Source organism: Gallus gallus, chromosome 2 (genome assembly GCF_016699485.2).
Source record: "Gallus gallus isolate bGalGal1 chromosome 2, bGalGal1.mat.broiler.GRCg7b, whole genome shotgun sequence".
Classification (NCBI taxonomy): Eukaryota; Metazoa; Chordata; class Aves; order Galliformes; family Phasianidae; genus Gallus; species Gallus gallus.
Window position 1 is genome coordinate 135,824,270 of NC_052533.1, and position 12,090 is coordinate 135,836,359.

The 12,090-nt window shown below is 36.7% G+C and overlaps 1 protein-coding gene and 1 long non-coding RNA gene across 11 annotated transcripts in view; one reads left to right on the forward strand and one right to left on the reverse strand.

Moving 5' to 3' along the window:
* COL14A1 (collagen type XIV alpha 1 chain) overlaps positions 1–12,090 on the forward strand; it is a 120,781-nt gene that overhangs the window by 33,213 nt on the left and 75,478 nt on the right. For all 10 annotated transcript variants that reach the window (XM_040676790.2, XM_040676779.2, XM_040676821.2 and 7 more), the window contains 7 exons: positions 256–375; positions 1,246–1,410; positions 1,814–1,975; positions 3,452–3,603; positions 4,633–4,762; positions 8,601–8,746; positions 10,064–10,193. In XM_040676790.2, coding sequence (XP_040532724.1) covers positions 256–375; positions 1,246–1,410; positions 1,814–1,975; positions 3,452–3,603; positions 4,633–4,762; positions 8,601–8,746; positions 10,064–10,193 — 1,005 coding nt within the window. The remainder of the gene's footprint in view (positions 1–255; positions 376–1,245; positions 1,411–1,813; positions 1,976–3,451; positions 3,604–4,632; positions 4,763–8,600; positions 8,747–10,063; positions 10,194–12,090) is intronic.
* Positions 363–9,829, reverse strand: LOC121109908. Its single transcript, XR_005857645.1, has 3 exons — positions 9,718–9,829; positions 7,628–7,779; positions 363–621 (listed from the first exon to the last, which is right to left on the reverse strand). It is a non-coding gene; the product is annotated as an uncharacterized LOC121109908 (long non-coding RNA).

The following is a 12,090-nucleotide window of genomic DNA, read 5'->3' on the forward strand; positions in this document are numbered from 1 at the left end:
GATCATGTTTTTTCATGATATTTGATTATCTTAGCACTTGAAAAGGAAGGTTTTGAAAGTGACAGGAGTTGCCGCTAAGAACAACATTATACTACTGTTTTTTTTAGCATCAAGCAGTACAGTTTTTCTGTACTGTTGCAAGTTGTTTTTCTTTACAGTTGCAAGCTGTTAGTAACCACGTATGTATAGTACAGATACTTGACAAAAAAAAATTGCTTTATTTTCTAATGGAGTACTTTTATTTTGGTACATCAGGTCTTGCACAGTACAGTGGTGATCCCCGAATTGAATGGCATTTGAATGCCTATGGCACAAAAGATGCTGTCTTGGATGCAGTCCGTAATCTACCATATAAAGGAGGGAATACGCTAACAGGTACAGTATGTATTTTAACCTTAGCATGTTATTAAAATTAAAAAAAGTCCAGCTACACAAACTGAGAAGTTTTAGATCCTTCTAAAAAATGAATGTTTGTTTTTCAACATGCTAATGGCTTTATCCAATGTCTGTTTCGTACTTCTGAAGTGCTTATCTTACTGGCTCCACTTCTTTCTAGTCAGGTAGAGGTCTCATAATGCAAAGTATATGCGAACTATTTGTGGATGGAGTGAAATCTTCTACCTGTGAAGAAGAAAATGCAAAATCCATTCATAAAGTTCTTGCACAAAGCTTTGTTCTGGGGAAGGAAAGAATACTACTTTAATATCTGACAACTGACAACAATAACTATTCATAAGTTTACCTGGGGCTTTTAGATTTCTGTTAACCTTATTGTAGTTAGAGCACTAAAGCCCCAGAAGGCACTCGGTGTTGGATAAATGAAGACCTGTCTACCTAGGATAAATACAGTCTCAATACAACTCCAGTATTATCAAAGTAGCTGTTAAAAATGGTAAATTTCTTACCAGGAGAGTGCCTTATCCAAATACTGCTTTTCTTCAACAGCATTTGTTTTTGTAAAAGTGATTGTCGTGGGTCAGAGAAACTAAAAATGACTAGTTTATAAGAAAGTCTACTTGGGCTTCCAAATACATTGACTGATCAAAAGACTGCTGAAAATGAATGTCATCTCTGCAGCTTAGTTTCCCATTGGAATGTATTCTTTCACTAAATAAGCTCTTCTTTCATACTCATTCTTCTTGGAAAGGTTTCTCAGGATCTATAAACTGAGTGGAGATATAAACATTGTGATCTGAGAAAAAAATAATGGATATTTTTCCATTCTAAAATGTTTCTTCTTTTCAGGTCTTGCGTTAACTTACATTTTGGAGAACAGCTTTAAGCCTGAAGCTGGTGCAAGGCCTGGGGTATCTAAAATCGGTATATTGATCACCGATGGGAAATCCCAAGATGATGTTATCCCTCCTGCTAAAAACCTACGGGATGCAGGCATTGAGCTGTTTGCTATTGGTGTGTATTCTGCCATATCTATATATGGTGTACCATTACATTACATTGTACTTTGGTGTATTTGTATCTGTTATCCTGTATATTAAGTAAGTGCTATTTTATATCTATATCCAGTCAGAATAATCATTAATTTAAATCTTCTTTACTATGTTTCCCAGCACATTGTAACTATAGCTGGAATTTACTGGGATACCTGCATGCAACATTATCAAGAGACAGTTGGAAAAATGTCAGATATGTTGGCAGAATTTAACATTTTGAAGTAACATCTTAACAATGAAGTTGTAGTTGATTATTAAGTAAAAAATTGGATTTTATTCATTTTTTATGAGTTTCTATCCAGGCAAGATGTTTTTTCCTTTTATGTTTCAAATATTGTCTTTGTTTTTGTTTTCGATGAAAGGTGTGAAGAATGCAGATATAAATGAACTCAAAGAAATTGCCTCTGAACCTGACAGTACACACGTTTACAATGTTGCTGACTTCAACTTCATGAATTCTATTGTCGAAGGGCTTACCAGAACAGTGTGTTCACGAGTAGAGGAACAGGAAAAGGAAATCAAAGGTAAATAAGAATTAATCTATATTGGTGTCAACTTACAGCTACAAATCCTTTTCTGAATATCTGTAGTTCTAAGCTGGCTTCGGGCATTTGAGTCTAGCTGTATATTCCTTTGCTCACAAGAAGGTAAACTGTCAGGGGAGTTATCTTGCCAGGTATGTTTTATTCTTGTTTTGATATCTTTGCTCTTTGGCTCTTTTTCTTTGATAGTGGTAAATGTTGTAATATTTTGTAGCTAAATAAATAAATAAATAATTCATCCTGCTATATTTATCTCCAAGTAGTGAGCAAGGGGAAAAAAGTAGTAATACACAGCTTTGGAGGTGAATTGCTTTAACAGCTGGGCATTGAATTGTTGCATCTGTGCTGTTCTTTCTATCTGTTAAATTGCTATTTTTATTGTTGCCTAAGTTTTTGAAATTTGCAGGCTTTAAGATTGCTTTGTACCTTCCTGATGATTGTTGTTTTTCTTACTCATTTAGTACATTTCTCAAATGTATTTTAGAATGTAAGAAAAGGTGGTAGTGGACAATACTGTTCTTATATTCAAAAGACAAAAAAGCCTCTCCAACCACAATATTTTTTGCTTTTCTGAACAAAAGAAATGCCTATGAGAAAATGCTGCAATTTGTCAGAGTAACAGTCCTACCTGAGAAAATTCTTTCTGTATGGCTTCAGAGAATTTGCTCATATTGCTTGGTTTGTGATTCTGTGATATCACACAAACACTGAATAATTTCTCAGTAAGCTTCTAACATTTATCAGTACAGAAAGTTGTCTTTCACACATTTCTACCCAATTCAGTGAAAAACGTATGTTAGTGTGGTTTCACTCTGTTTTTCAGTTTTTAATTCAGCTTGAGACTGGAAGAAATACAAAATATTAGGGCTGTCTTGTGAAGGGAATGAGCAGTAAATTGAGAAAATGAGAGGGAAATGATGGAAAAAGCATGAATAGATGAGACATCTTTGTGGAAAGGAATGATTGCTGGAGAAGATGGCCATTCAGTATATCTCTTCAGTGTGTTGACAGCCAGTATGTCAGTTTCTGACCTGCAGAGGAACACAGGAGATCACAGCTGTATATATACATGGATGTTTTTCACAACTGTGAGGAAGGCACCTTGGGAGAAAAAAAGAAAAAAAAAAAAAAGAAAAGAAAAGAAAAGAGGTTTGAAAGAGTGATAGGAGGAAGAGCCAGAAGGCTTAATTTTGTGTTTTCTTCCCCTTTCATATAAAGTTTTTTGCAGTACCAAGGAGGTTTAGTTCTAGTGGGAGCTCCATGTGCAGCATTCATTATTATTGGCTGTTTGTTTCCATTGCAACTTACCCAAATAAATAAATAAATAAATAAATAAATAAATAAAGCCAATCGTTAGATTTACTGATGAGGAAAGATCTTTGCAGCTTCAGCAAATAGAGCAAACCAGATAATTATTTTGCAGAGGAGAATAAGAAATTTCTGTTGTCTGTAACCTAGGAACAATTGCTGCTTCACTTGGAGCTCCCACAGATTTGGTCACATCTGATATAACAGCTAGAGGATTCCGTGTTAGCTGGACTCATTCTCCAGGCAAAGTGGAAAAATACAGAGTTGTGTATTATCCCACTCGAGGAGGACAGCCTGAAGAGGTAAGATGATATAGGCTTCCCAGAATTTTTTAGTAGGAAGAACTAACCAGACAAAAAAATCCATGGCTTGATTTAAATCTACCACAAAATTCCCTGTATGGGATTTGAGGCACACTATAAATCTGGTCACGTATGATGGGGCTGAAGGTCAGCAGCCATGTTGCTTTTGTGTCATGTATTATAAAGTAAATGTGTTATAAATGTGTGAGTACTTTTGAGGGGAGGGGTGAATTATGCCTTCAGTAAGGTGCCTACATTTTTATTTGCACATATGGATACTTGAAACAAACTGTAGCAACTTCCTCCATTCTGTTCTGTTTGCAAAAACAGAAGTATGAGGTGATGGTGAGCCAGATTTTGGTTTCTAAGAACAAATAGAATAATAAAATAAGAACAAATAATTCAGAAAAGAAAGAAAATGTGGGTCTATATGTTGGAATGTCTGCATCCAATCAGTGAAAATTTACAGAGATGCTTATTTACATAGGAATTAGAGGCATTCTGGAGGTGGGCAAAAAATGCAGTAGAACAAGCTTTTGGCTTTGGCTGACAACTCACGAAAGTAAATGGAAATGCTCAAAAAGAAAAGGATTTTGCTAAGGATATATTTAATCACTTTTTTTTCACTAGAAACACTGGATTTAGCATGGGTATACATCAGTGTCAACTGGTAGTACAGTGTTTATGTATGTAGTACTAAAGGAATATTTCTGATAATGTAGTGATCTTATTAAAAAGTGACCAATACACAAAGTTAAACTGCATTTCATGCACTCATCTAAACAATATCTTTATTCTGAATGGCTACTTCCATCAGCTAAACATTTGAATGATGCACATACTTTTTTTTTTTTCAGATGCCTTACTGTACACAAAGGTAGCAAAAGCAAATTCAGTATATTCGTTGAACTCTAGTACACTGATGCTTAACTGCAAGTTTAAAAATCATGTAAAAGAGAAATGTATTGATTTGATAGCTATACAGTTAATTTGCCATATGCGTATTTAGTTGAACTTTCTTCTGAACAGGTTGTGGTAGATGGAAGTTCATCAACGGCAGTTCTTAAAAACCTGATGTCTTTAACCGAATACCAGATCGCTGTATTTGCAATATACTCAAATGCTGCTAGTGAGGGCCTCCGTGGAACTGAAACTACACGTGAGTATCCTAATCATGTTTGCTATGGATTTGACTGGCTGCATTTAATCATACCATGTAAACATTAGTCTTTGTGAAGAAGAGCTAGAGAAGGGAGTCTTTTTAAGTTTAACTTCTTTTAATGCGTTTATTTTAAATTAATTTGTTTGAATTAATTCTGGGCTGAGTTTCTGAGTTGGGAACACTGAGAAAGGTTTTATTTATCTCTGGTCTGAACTTTGAAGTCAGTTGTATTGAACACTAAGTTAGAACACTCCTAAGTTTTGGCTGTGGGAATCAAGCTTTATAAATAAGGTTTGTAGCTGAAAATTATCTAATGAGAGGAGTATTAGGTGGGACCAGAAGTACCTGTATGTGATTCCCACTAGTACCAAATATTTCAAGGTAACATCTGTATGTTACTTTCTTGATGATTCCATTGATTTTCTATCAACATAGGTTTATGAAGGGGAAATCATGTTTGACCTCATGAAGTTCAGAAAAGGGAAGTGCAAAGTCATCCTGTTGGGCAGGCATAAACCCAGGCACCAGTAGCTTGGTAGAGAAGGACCTGATTGTCTTTGTAAACAAGCGAAGCATGAGCCAGCAATGTGCCCTTACAGAAGCCCTCCAGGCTGTGCTAGGCAGAAGTTTGCCAGCAAGTGATCCTTCCCCTCAGCTCAGTACTGGTGAGGCCACATATGGAATGCTATGTCCAGTGCTGGACTCTCCAGTAAGTGAGAGACATGGAGTTACTGGAGTAAGTCTAGTGAATGACCACAAAGGTGATTAAGTGATTGGAGCATCTTTCATAAGATGAGAGGCTCAGCCAGCTGTGGCTCTTCAGCCTGTAGAATAAACAACTCAGGGAAAATCTTAGGAATGTGTAAAAATCCCTGGTGGGAAGGAATGAAGAGGAAGCCAGACTTTTCTCAGTGATGCCCATTGGCAGGACCAGAGTCAATGGGCACAAATTAAAAAACACTGAAAGAAACAGAAGAACAAAAGAAAGCACTGTTTTACTGTCATGTCAAACACTGGATGGAGCTGTCCAGAGAGACTGTGGAGTCTACATCCGTGGAGATATTTAAAACCCAACTGGATGTGGTCATCAGCAACGTGCTGTAGCCGAGCCTGACTGAACAGAGAAACTGTACTAAATGGTCTCAAGAGATGTCTTCCATCCTCAGTAATTCTTCAATTCTCTGTAAATCTAATCTTGCCATTTTGAAAGTAACATAAAAATGGATCATATAACATTATGTGAGGCTTGCATTTTTGTCTCAGTCTCCCAAAATTTCATCTCAATAATACAGTGTTAGGATTTGTTTTATTTATTGAAGTAGAGACATTTACTGAACTAACAGGATCATTTCCTATTTCACCTGGTATTTCTTTGAAGTCACCAAATCAAGTTCTGACTGAGCCCAGCCCTGCTGACTTTGAGATCTGATCAGATCATGCCCCGAGGTCATGTAGCATCAAGAACCATTTTGATAGTGTGTTAGAAGTAATAGTTTGACATGTGCAAGTATTAATCATTTCAGATGATAGAAATCATGCAGTTTAAAAGTGTTTTTTTTTTTTTCACTATCCTAATAGAGAACGACAGAAAATTATAATTTGCATTCCTGCCTTTGTATAAGAAACTGACAGGTTAAAATAAGCCACTCATACGAAGACTGGCCCATTTGCTATACAGAAGAATAAAAGAGAGTCATAGGTGTGTGAAATGTATACAGACACACAAAATATGCATAATGCTACTACTTAATATGTAAAAGTGACTTAAGGGACACTTCTAGCTAGAAATAAATATGAATTGTAATTGCATTTTAATTTGTTACAAATATATTTTTATCTGTTCTAATTTATTCCAGTTGTTTTTCACTATACTGATGGTTTAGTTCATCCCCATGGCTTTATGAGGATAACCTAGAAACTGTCTAAGATGCAAATTGGCATTCTCTGTTTATATTTCAGATTCTGAGCACCTCAGCTGAAAATTCCAGTAAATCCATTGTTTAATTTCCAGTCATTTCTTTGTTAATTATTATTGTAATGATTATTTATATTATAATATTAATATTATAACGCTATTTGTATTACTAGAGTATCTAGGAGTTCCTGTCAAGACCATGAGTTATAAAGAGAATGCCTCTCTTGAAGATTTGTACAATCAAAATAAGCAATAATACAGGTGATAGTTGCTGTCTGTATGACTGCTGCAATCTGAACAGGAATCAGACAATGTGGTGAAAAGCACCTTCAGAATACTTTAGCAGGATTATTTTCTTTCTATAGCATATCAGAGATCTGAGTAGACCTCTGAGGGAGGAAACCAAAGTAAATTAGAAAATGTTTGTGGGTAGTTTCTTCTTATAATGAAACCTAGAAATACAGACTATGAGGTGGAGGTAGACTTTAAGAGTCTAAGCATCGACAGCAGGTAGTCTGAAAGGTTTGGGAGTGAAGGTAGGTAACCTGAAAGTGGAAAACTAAAGAGAGACCTGAGTTGAACCTTTGTCCAGGTTTACCAACAAACTGAGTGAACAGCCACAATGCAGAAAAAAGGATGAGGCTGCTGCGTTTTGTGTGCAGGAAAACATGATCTCTGTTAGAGCTCATTGAACGTAATCTAATACGTGTACACCTCCTTGGAAGTGTAAAACAGACAGGCTACCATTTTTTCTTTAGACAAGGAGATTAGAACTTTGAACTATTAGAATTGTAGTCAGAATTATTTGCTGAATATGTGTTTGCATATCAGATTTCTCAGAAAAATGCAAAGTAGAGTTTTTTGGAACCTTAACATGCAATCCTTTATAGTCTCTTTGAGTTTCTAGTAGAAAAGGAGTAATATCAATCACCAATTTCCTTCTTTACCTGTCAAACCCTTTAATTCATTTCAGGGACTATTTTCAGCATATATGTTCCAAAGAAGCAGACGAAGTTCCCTTATATCTCTCCAATGACTAGAGAAATATATGATTGGATTGATGGGATCAAAAGCAATGGAGAGGCCCTGGGACTTTGCCCTGTGAAGGGAAGAAAAGGAGGACAATCAGAGAAACACTACTCTATAGAGTTACAGACATACAAAGAAATAATCAGGGACATGGTTTAGCGCTGTGTTGCTTTACCAGTGTCATAAATCCACAAATAAATCGCATAATAATGTTTGAATTTCACTCAGCCTGCTTAGTCATACTCACTAGATTAGCATTCACCAAGATTTGTGATGGATGATTTTGTTCGTCTTGCATAATCCCACTGACATAGGCCTGGGAGTCAGTTTGTACTCTCCAGGATTTAAGCGCACAACAGCTTGTGGTCATCATATTTTGCTGCGTGCAATTTACTCATTCAGGGTTTCCTCCAGGGTGTCCTACATCAAGGCTGTTTCTCCCACACCCTGGCTTGGGAACTATTGCTGTAAAAAAGTCACCTCTGGGGGCTTGTTCGTTTTAGCAACCTTGCCCGTTCCTGAATAGCAAGTGGTTGTCTGAATACAAATCAGGGAGAAGGGGGGGTAAGATCTGAACAGAATGATTTGGTGCTTAAAGAACAGAAATCCTCCCACTTGAAATGTTCAAAACCATCTAAGACAAAGAGCTGCAGTGATTTGTAAGGGCTAGCTCTGCCATGGCATTAGAATTGGTTAGATCATAATTTCCTTGTTTCTATAATTCTGCAGACATTTATGTACTAATTAACTCTTCATAGTTGTGGGAAACAGACAGCACTTTTGTGCTTGGAGATTGCCAAATTTCCTTGTGTTTTCTGTGATAAAATAAACTGAAAACTATCTGGTCATTCAGGTGAGATAACTGAAGTGTCTGTCTCTTTTCTTCTGTAGTTGCCTTGCCAATGGCATCAGATCTGAAACTGTATGATGTGTCACACAGCAGCATGAGAGCTAAGTGGAATGGAGTAGCGGGTGCCACAGGTTACATGATCTTGTATGCTCCCCTGACAGAAGGGTTGGCTGCAGATGAAAAGGAGGTAATGTGTAGAGCTTTAATCTGAATAACAATTATTCAAGAAATAAGTATTTTAAAGAGTAAAGTAGGTACTTGGCCTTTAACATTCAACTTTATGAGCAAATACTTTCTTTTTCCATTACTGCTGTAAGTACTCTGTGTTAGACCTTACGAAGAGAGGCCAAGTACCAGCTGATTATTTTTATATGTCATTGTCATAAAAAATGCAACAATTTCAGCTGAATTGAAGTAACGTTCTTGAAATAATATATGATGTAATACTTTATCATCTTATAAAGCAAACTTGGAAAGGAAAGGAAGGAAGGAAGGTAGGAAGGAAGGGAGGGAAGGAGAGGAGCAAGGGAGGAAAGAAAGGAAGGAAGGAAGAAAAGAAGAAAGGAAGAAAGGAAGGAAGAAGAAGACATTTCCTGTGTGCTATCAAAAGAATATGAAGTTTATCCTTTGATCTCATGGAAGTAAATTGAATTAGTAAATATCACATTTATTGCTTTTCTTTTAGTTCTGTACTGTTGCTTTTTTTCAAATTTAAAAATAATGCCTTCCCTCAGAAATGTGCTTTTATCAGGTGTCTTAAGGGGGAAAATAAAGTGTGGCAGGATAAAGTAGTGCAGTCTTCCACTGCGAGTAAAATACTAAAGTAGGCTAAAAACAGTTTTTAGCATAGTTCCAATGAAACTTTTGGGTCATGATTTAAAAAGTTTTTATGCTCAAGTTTCTATATATATGGTTATATATAGCAACTCTGTTGAAGAAAGAATGCTACAAAGCATTCTAGGGCATGCAAACTGGTGGGAAGAGTGCAGCAAGCTACCAAAAACATGCATAGACTTGTGCTCTCTGCAAAACAAGTCTCTCCCTGAAACCTAATTGAATCAGGAGGCCTGCGCCTTACCTGAGGAAAGACTTTTTTCCAATAAATAAGTCAGCTATGTTTCTGTGTCTGTCATTGAAGAGGTGGAAAGCGATACACACCTTAAATAGCAAACAGAAAATCTGAGCCTTGCTGCACATGGAAATAAGTTTGTTCTCTAAAAGGCTGAAAGCGAAGCAAAGTGTAGCTGGGAGCAAAAGGGCAGTAGTAGCTGCATGTTACTCTAAAGAGTATTATTGTGTCGTTGCTGATGAGACAAGTTAGTTACTTCTAAAGTCCTTTAACCTTCATGTTTTGGCCTTTTAACAATTTTGTTAAAATTTTACACAACATCAGAAAAATGCTCAGTAAAGCACCTGATCACATAATTTAATGTGTGTAAATAGTATTCTTTACCATCATGAGCTAATTCAGAAGTATTTGTCCTCTTCTTTATGATGTTTTTAGATAAAAATTGGTGAGGCCTCAACTGAACTTGAACTGGATGGACTATTGCCGAATACAGAATATACAGTCACAGTTTATGCCATGTTTGGAGAAGAAGCTAGTGATCCCCTTACTGGACAAGAAACAACATGTGGGTAGTACATACCTATATTCACTTCAGTATTAATAAAATTTTAGAATAACATTTGCTCATATTAGAAAAAACATCTGATTTTAAAATCTGATTTGAATAGTCCATAGGACAAGGTCTTAACTGTACTTTTGTTTCTTAATGCAAATGCTGTGGATTTATAGAGGCAGAGGATGTGAGTTTCTGAAAAAAAACATAGTTTATGGAACAGGATTGTGAACTCTTTTCTCTTGTTGGTAGTGGTACTATACTATGGTATCCCTGTAGATTCAGTGGAACTAATGATAGTTTCCTGAGCTTGCTGAAGTTGAATGAAGGTCACCTTGTAAAGCTAAACTGAGACCACTGTTTAGTCTCCTACAGCCACAGAACCAGGTGTCTGGGCGGGGAGTATGCTCAGATGGAGAAATTCTTTCCTCTGGCTCAGCAGTAAACAGTACAGATGGAAAAGAAGCAAGAAGAGATTTCTGTGCAACCCCCACTGCCTAACATCTGGTAAATGAGGGATTGGAAAGTGCCTGTGTACTCATGATAGATGACGTGTTTTTAATAAGCGGTAAGATTTTTGCCAGCTAAATCCTGTCCTTTACTAACTGTACAGAGCACTGTACGACTCTCTAAATAGCTTCAGCATTTGAAAGACAAAGGAATTGAAAATAAGCAATTGTGCTGCAGGAGTATTTCTGGGACAGCATTCAGTGATGTTTTTATTGTTCCCAGCGGGGGAGTGATTACTTCTTGTTTTGTGTTCCAGCCTTTAGTAGGACAGTGTGGAAATGACTTACATGTAGTAGGTGAGAGAAGTTCAGGCATGTGAGTGCTAAGATAAAGAAGGGCTGGAGCAATGGCCTTGTAGGATTGGTCAAGAAGCTCCGGGAGTGCTGTGTGAACTGGGTCTTCTTTGAGAATGACAACGGTTTTGGGCCGATAACAAAAAAAAATAAAACTATGACAAAGAGGACAGTTGAAGACAGACAAGCACAGAGAGAGCTAATTCCACTTGGGTATGTTTGTGGGCTTGAAAAGAGCGCAGAAGATTTTTAACACTTAGAGAATCAAGTCTTTGACGTTTCTCTCTGTGTCCTTCTCCCTCCTATTGTTTGACTCCCATTCCTTCTCCTTCTTTAAAATTTATTTATTCCTGGTTTTGATTAATATCTGCCCAGTATCTGTTTTTCATTTATCCTAAACAGTAGTTTGTGTAGTTTGTGAATGTGCCAGTCTGAATTCACTTCATGTCTCATGATCTTGGAGGCTGCTCAGCTCTAAACCTGGCTAACATATTGGAAGGATGATCACATACAAATTCCAGATACGTTGGCAAGAGCTGAGAATTCATGACCTCAGTGTTTGATCACAGGAGCTAGTAGCATGTGTTAGTCAGACCATCATCATTGCTGTTACCAGACCAGAATAAAAAATTGGTACCCTGCAACCTTCATTTATTTTTAAGGTGACTCAGTGATGTCAACTCATCTTTAGCACTGTAATAAGAAATAGGATTAATTCTAATCTCCTGTATGCAGCTATTCAAATAATCTTCTAACAGGCTTTGATTGTTCAGGCATTTGGCAGTCCGTGCGAAAAGAGAGCTATTTATGAGCTCACCTGTCACAAATGGTCAGTGCCCAGTGATAGTGCCTTCCCTGTCTTGATTCAGATTTTAGCAATTTTTTATTTTATTTTTTTGAATTTCTGGGATTATTTCTGTCTTCCAACTGAAGAACAGGCCACCTGGTATTTTCTTCCTGGACCATATATATCTGCCTACAAAATGATCTGTCTAATTTGCAGTAGCATTACATGTAATATCAGATAGTCTGTATTTATTAAAAATATTATCCTACTTGCTGTGTCATCTCAGTGACTGGAGTGAAACCTTTTTTTGTGCCAAACA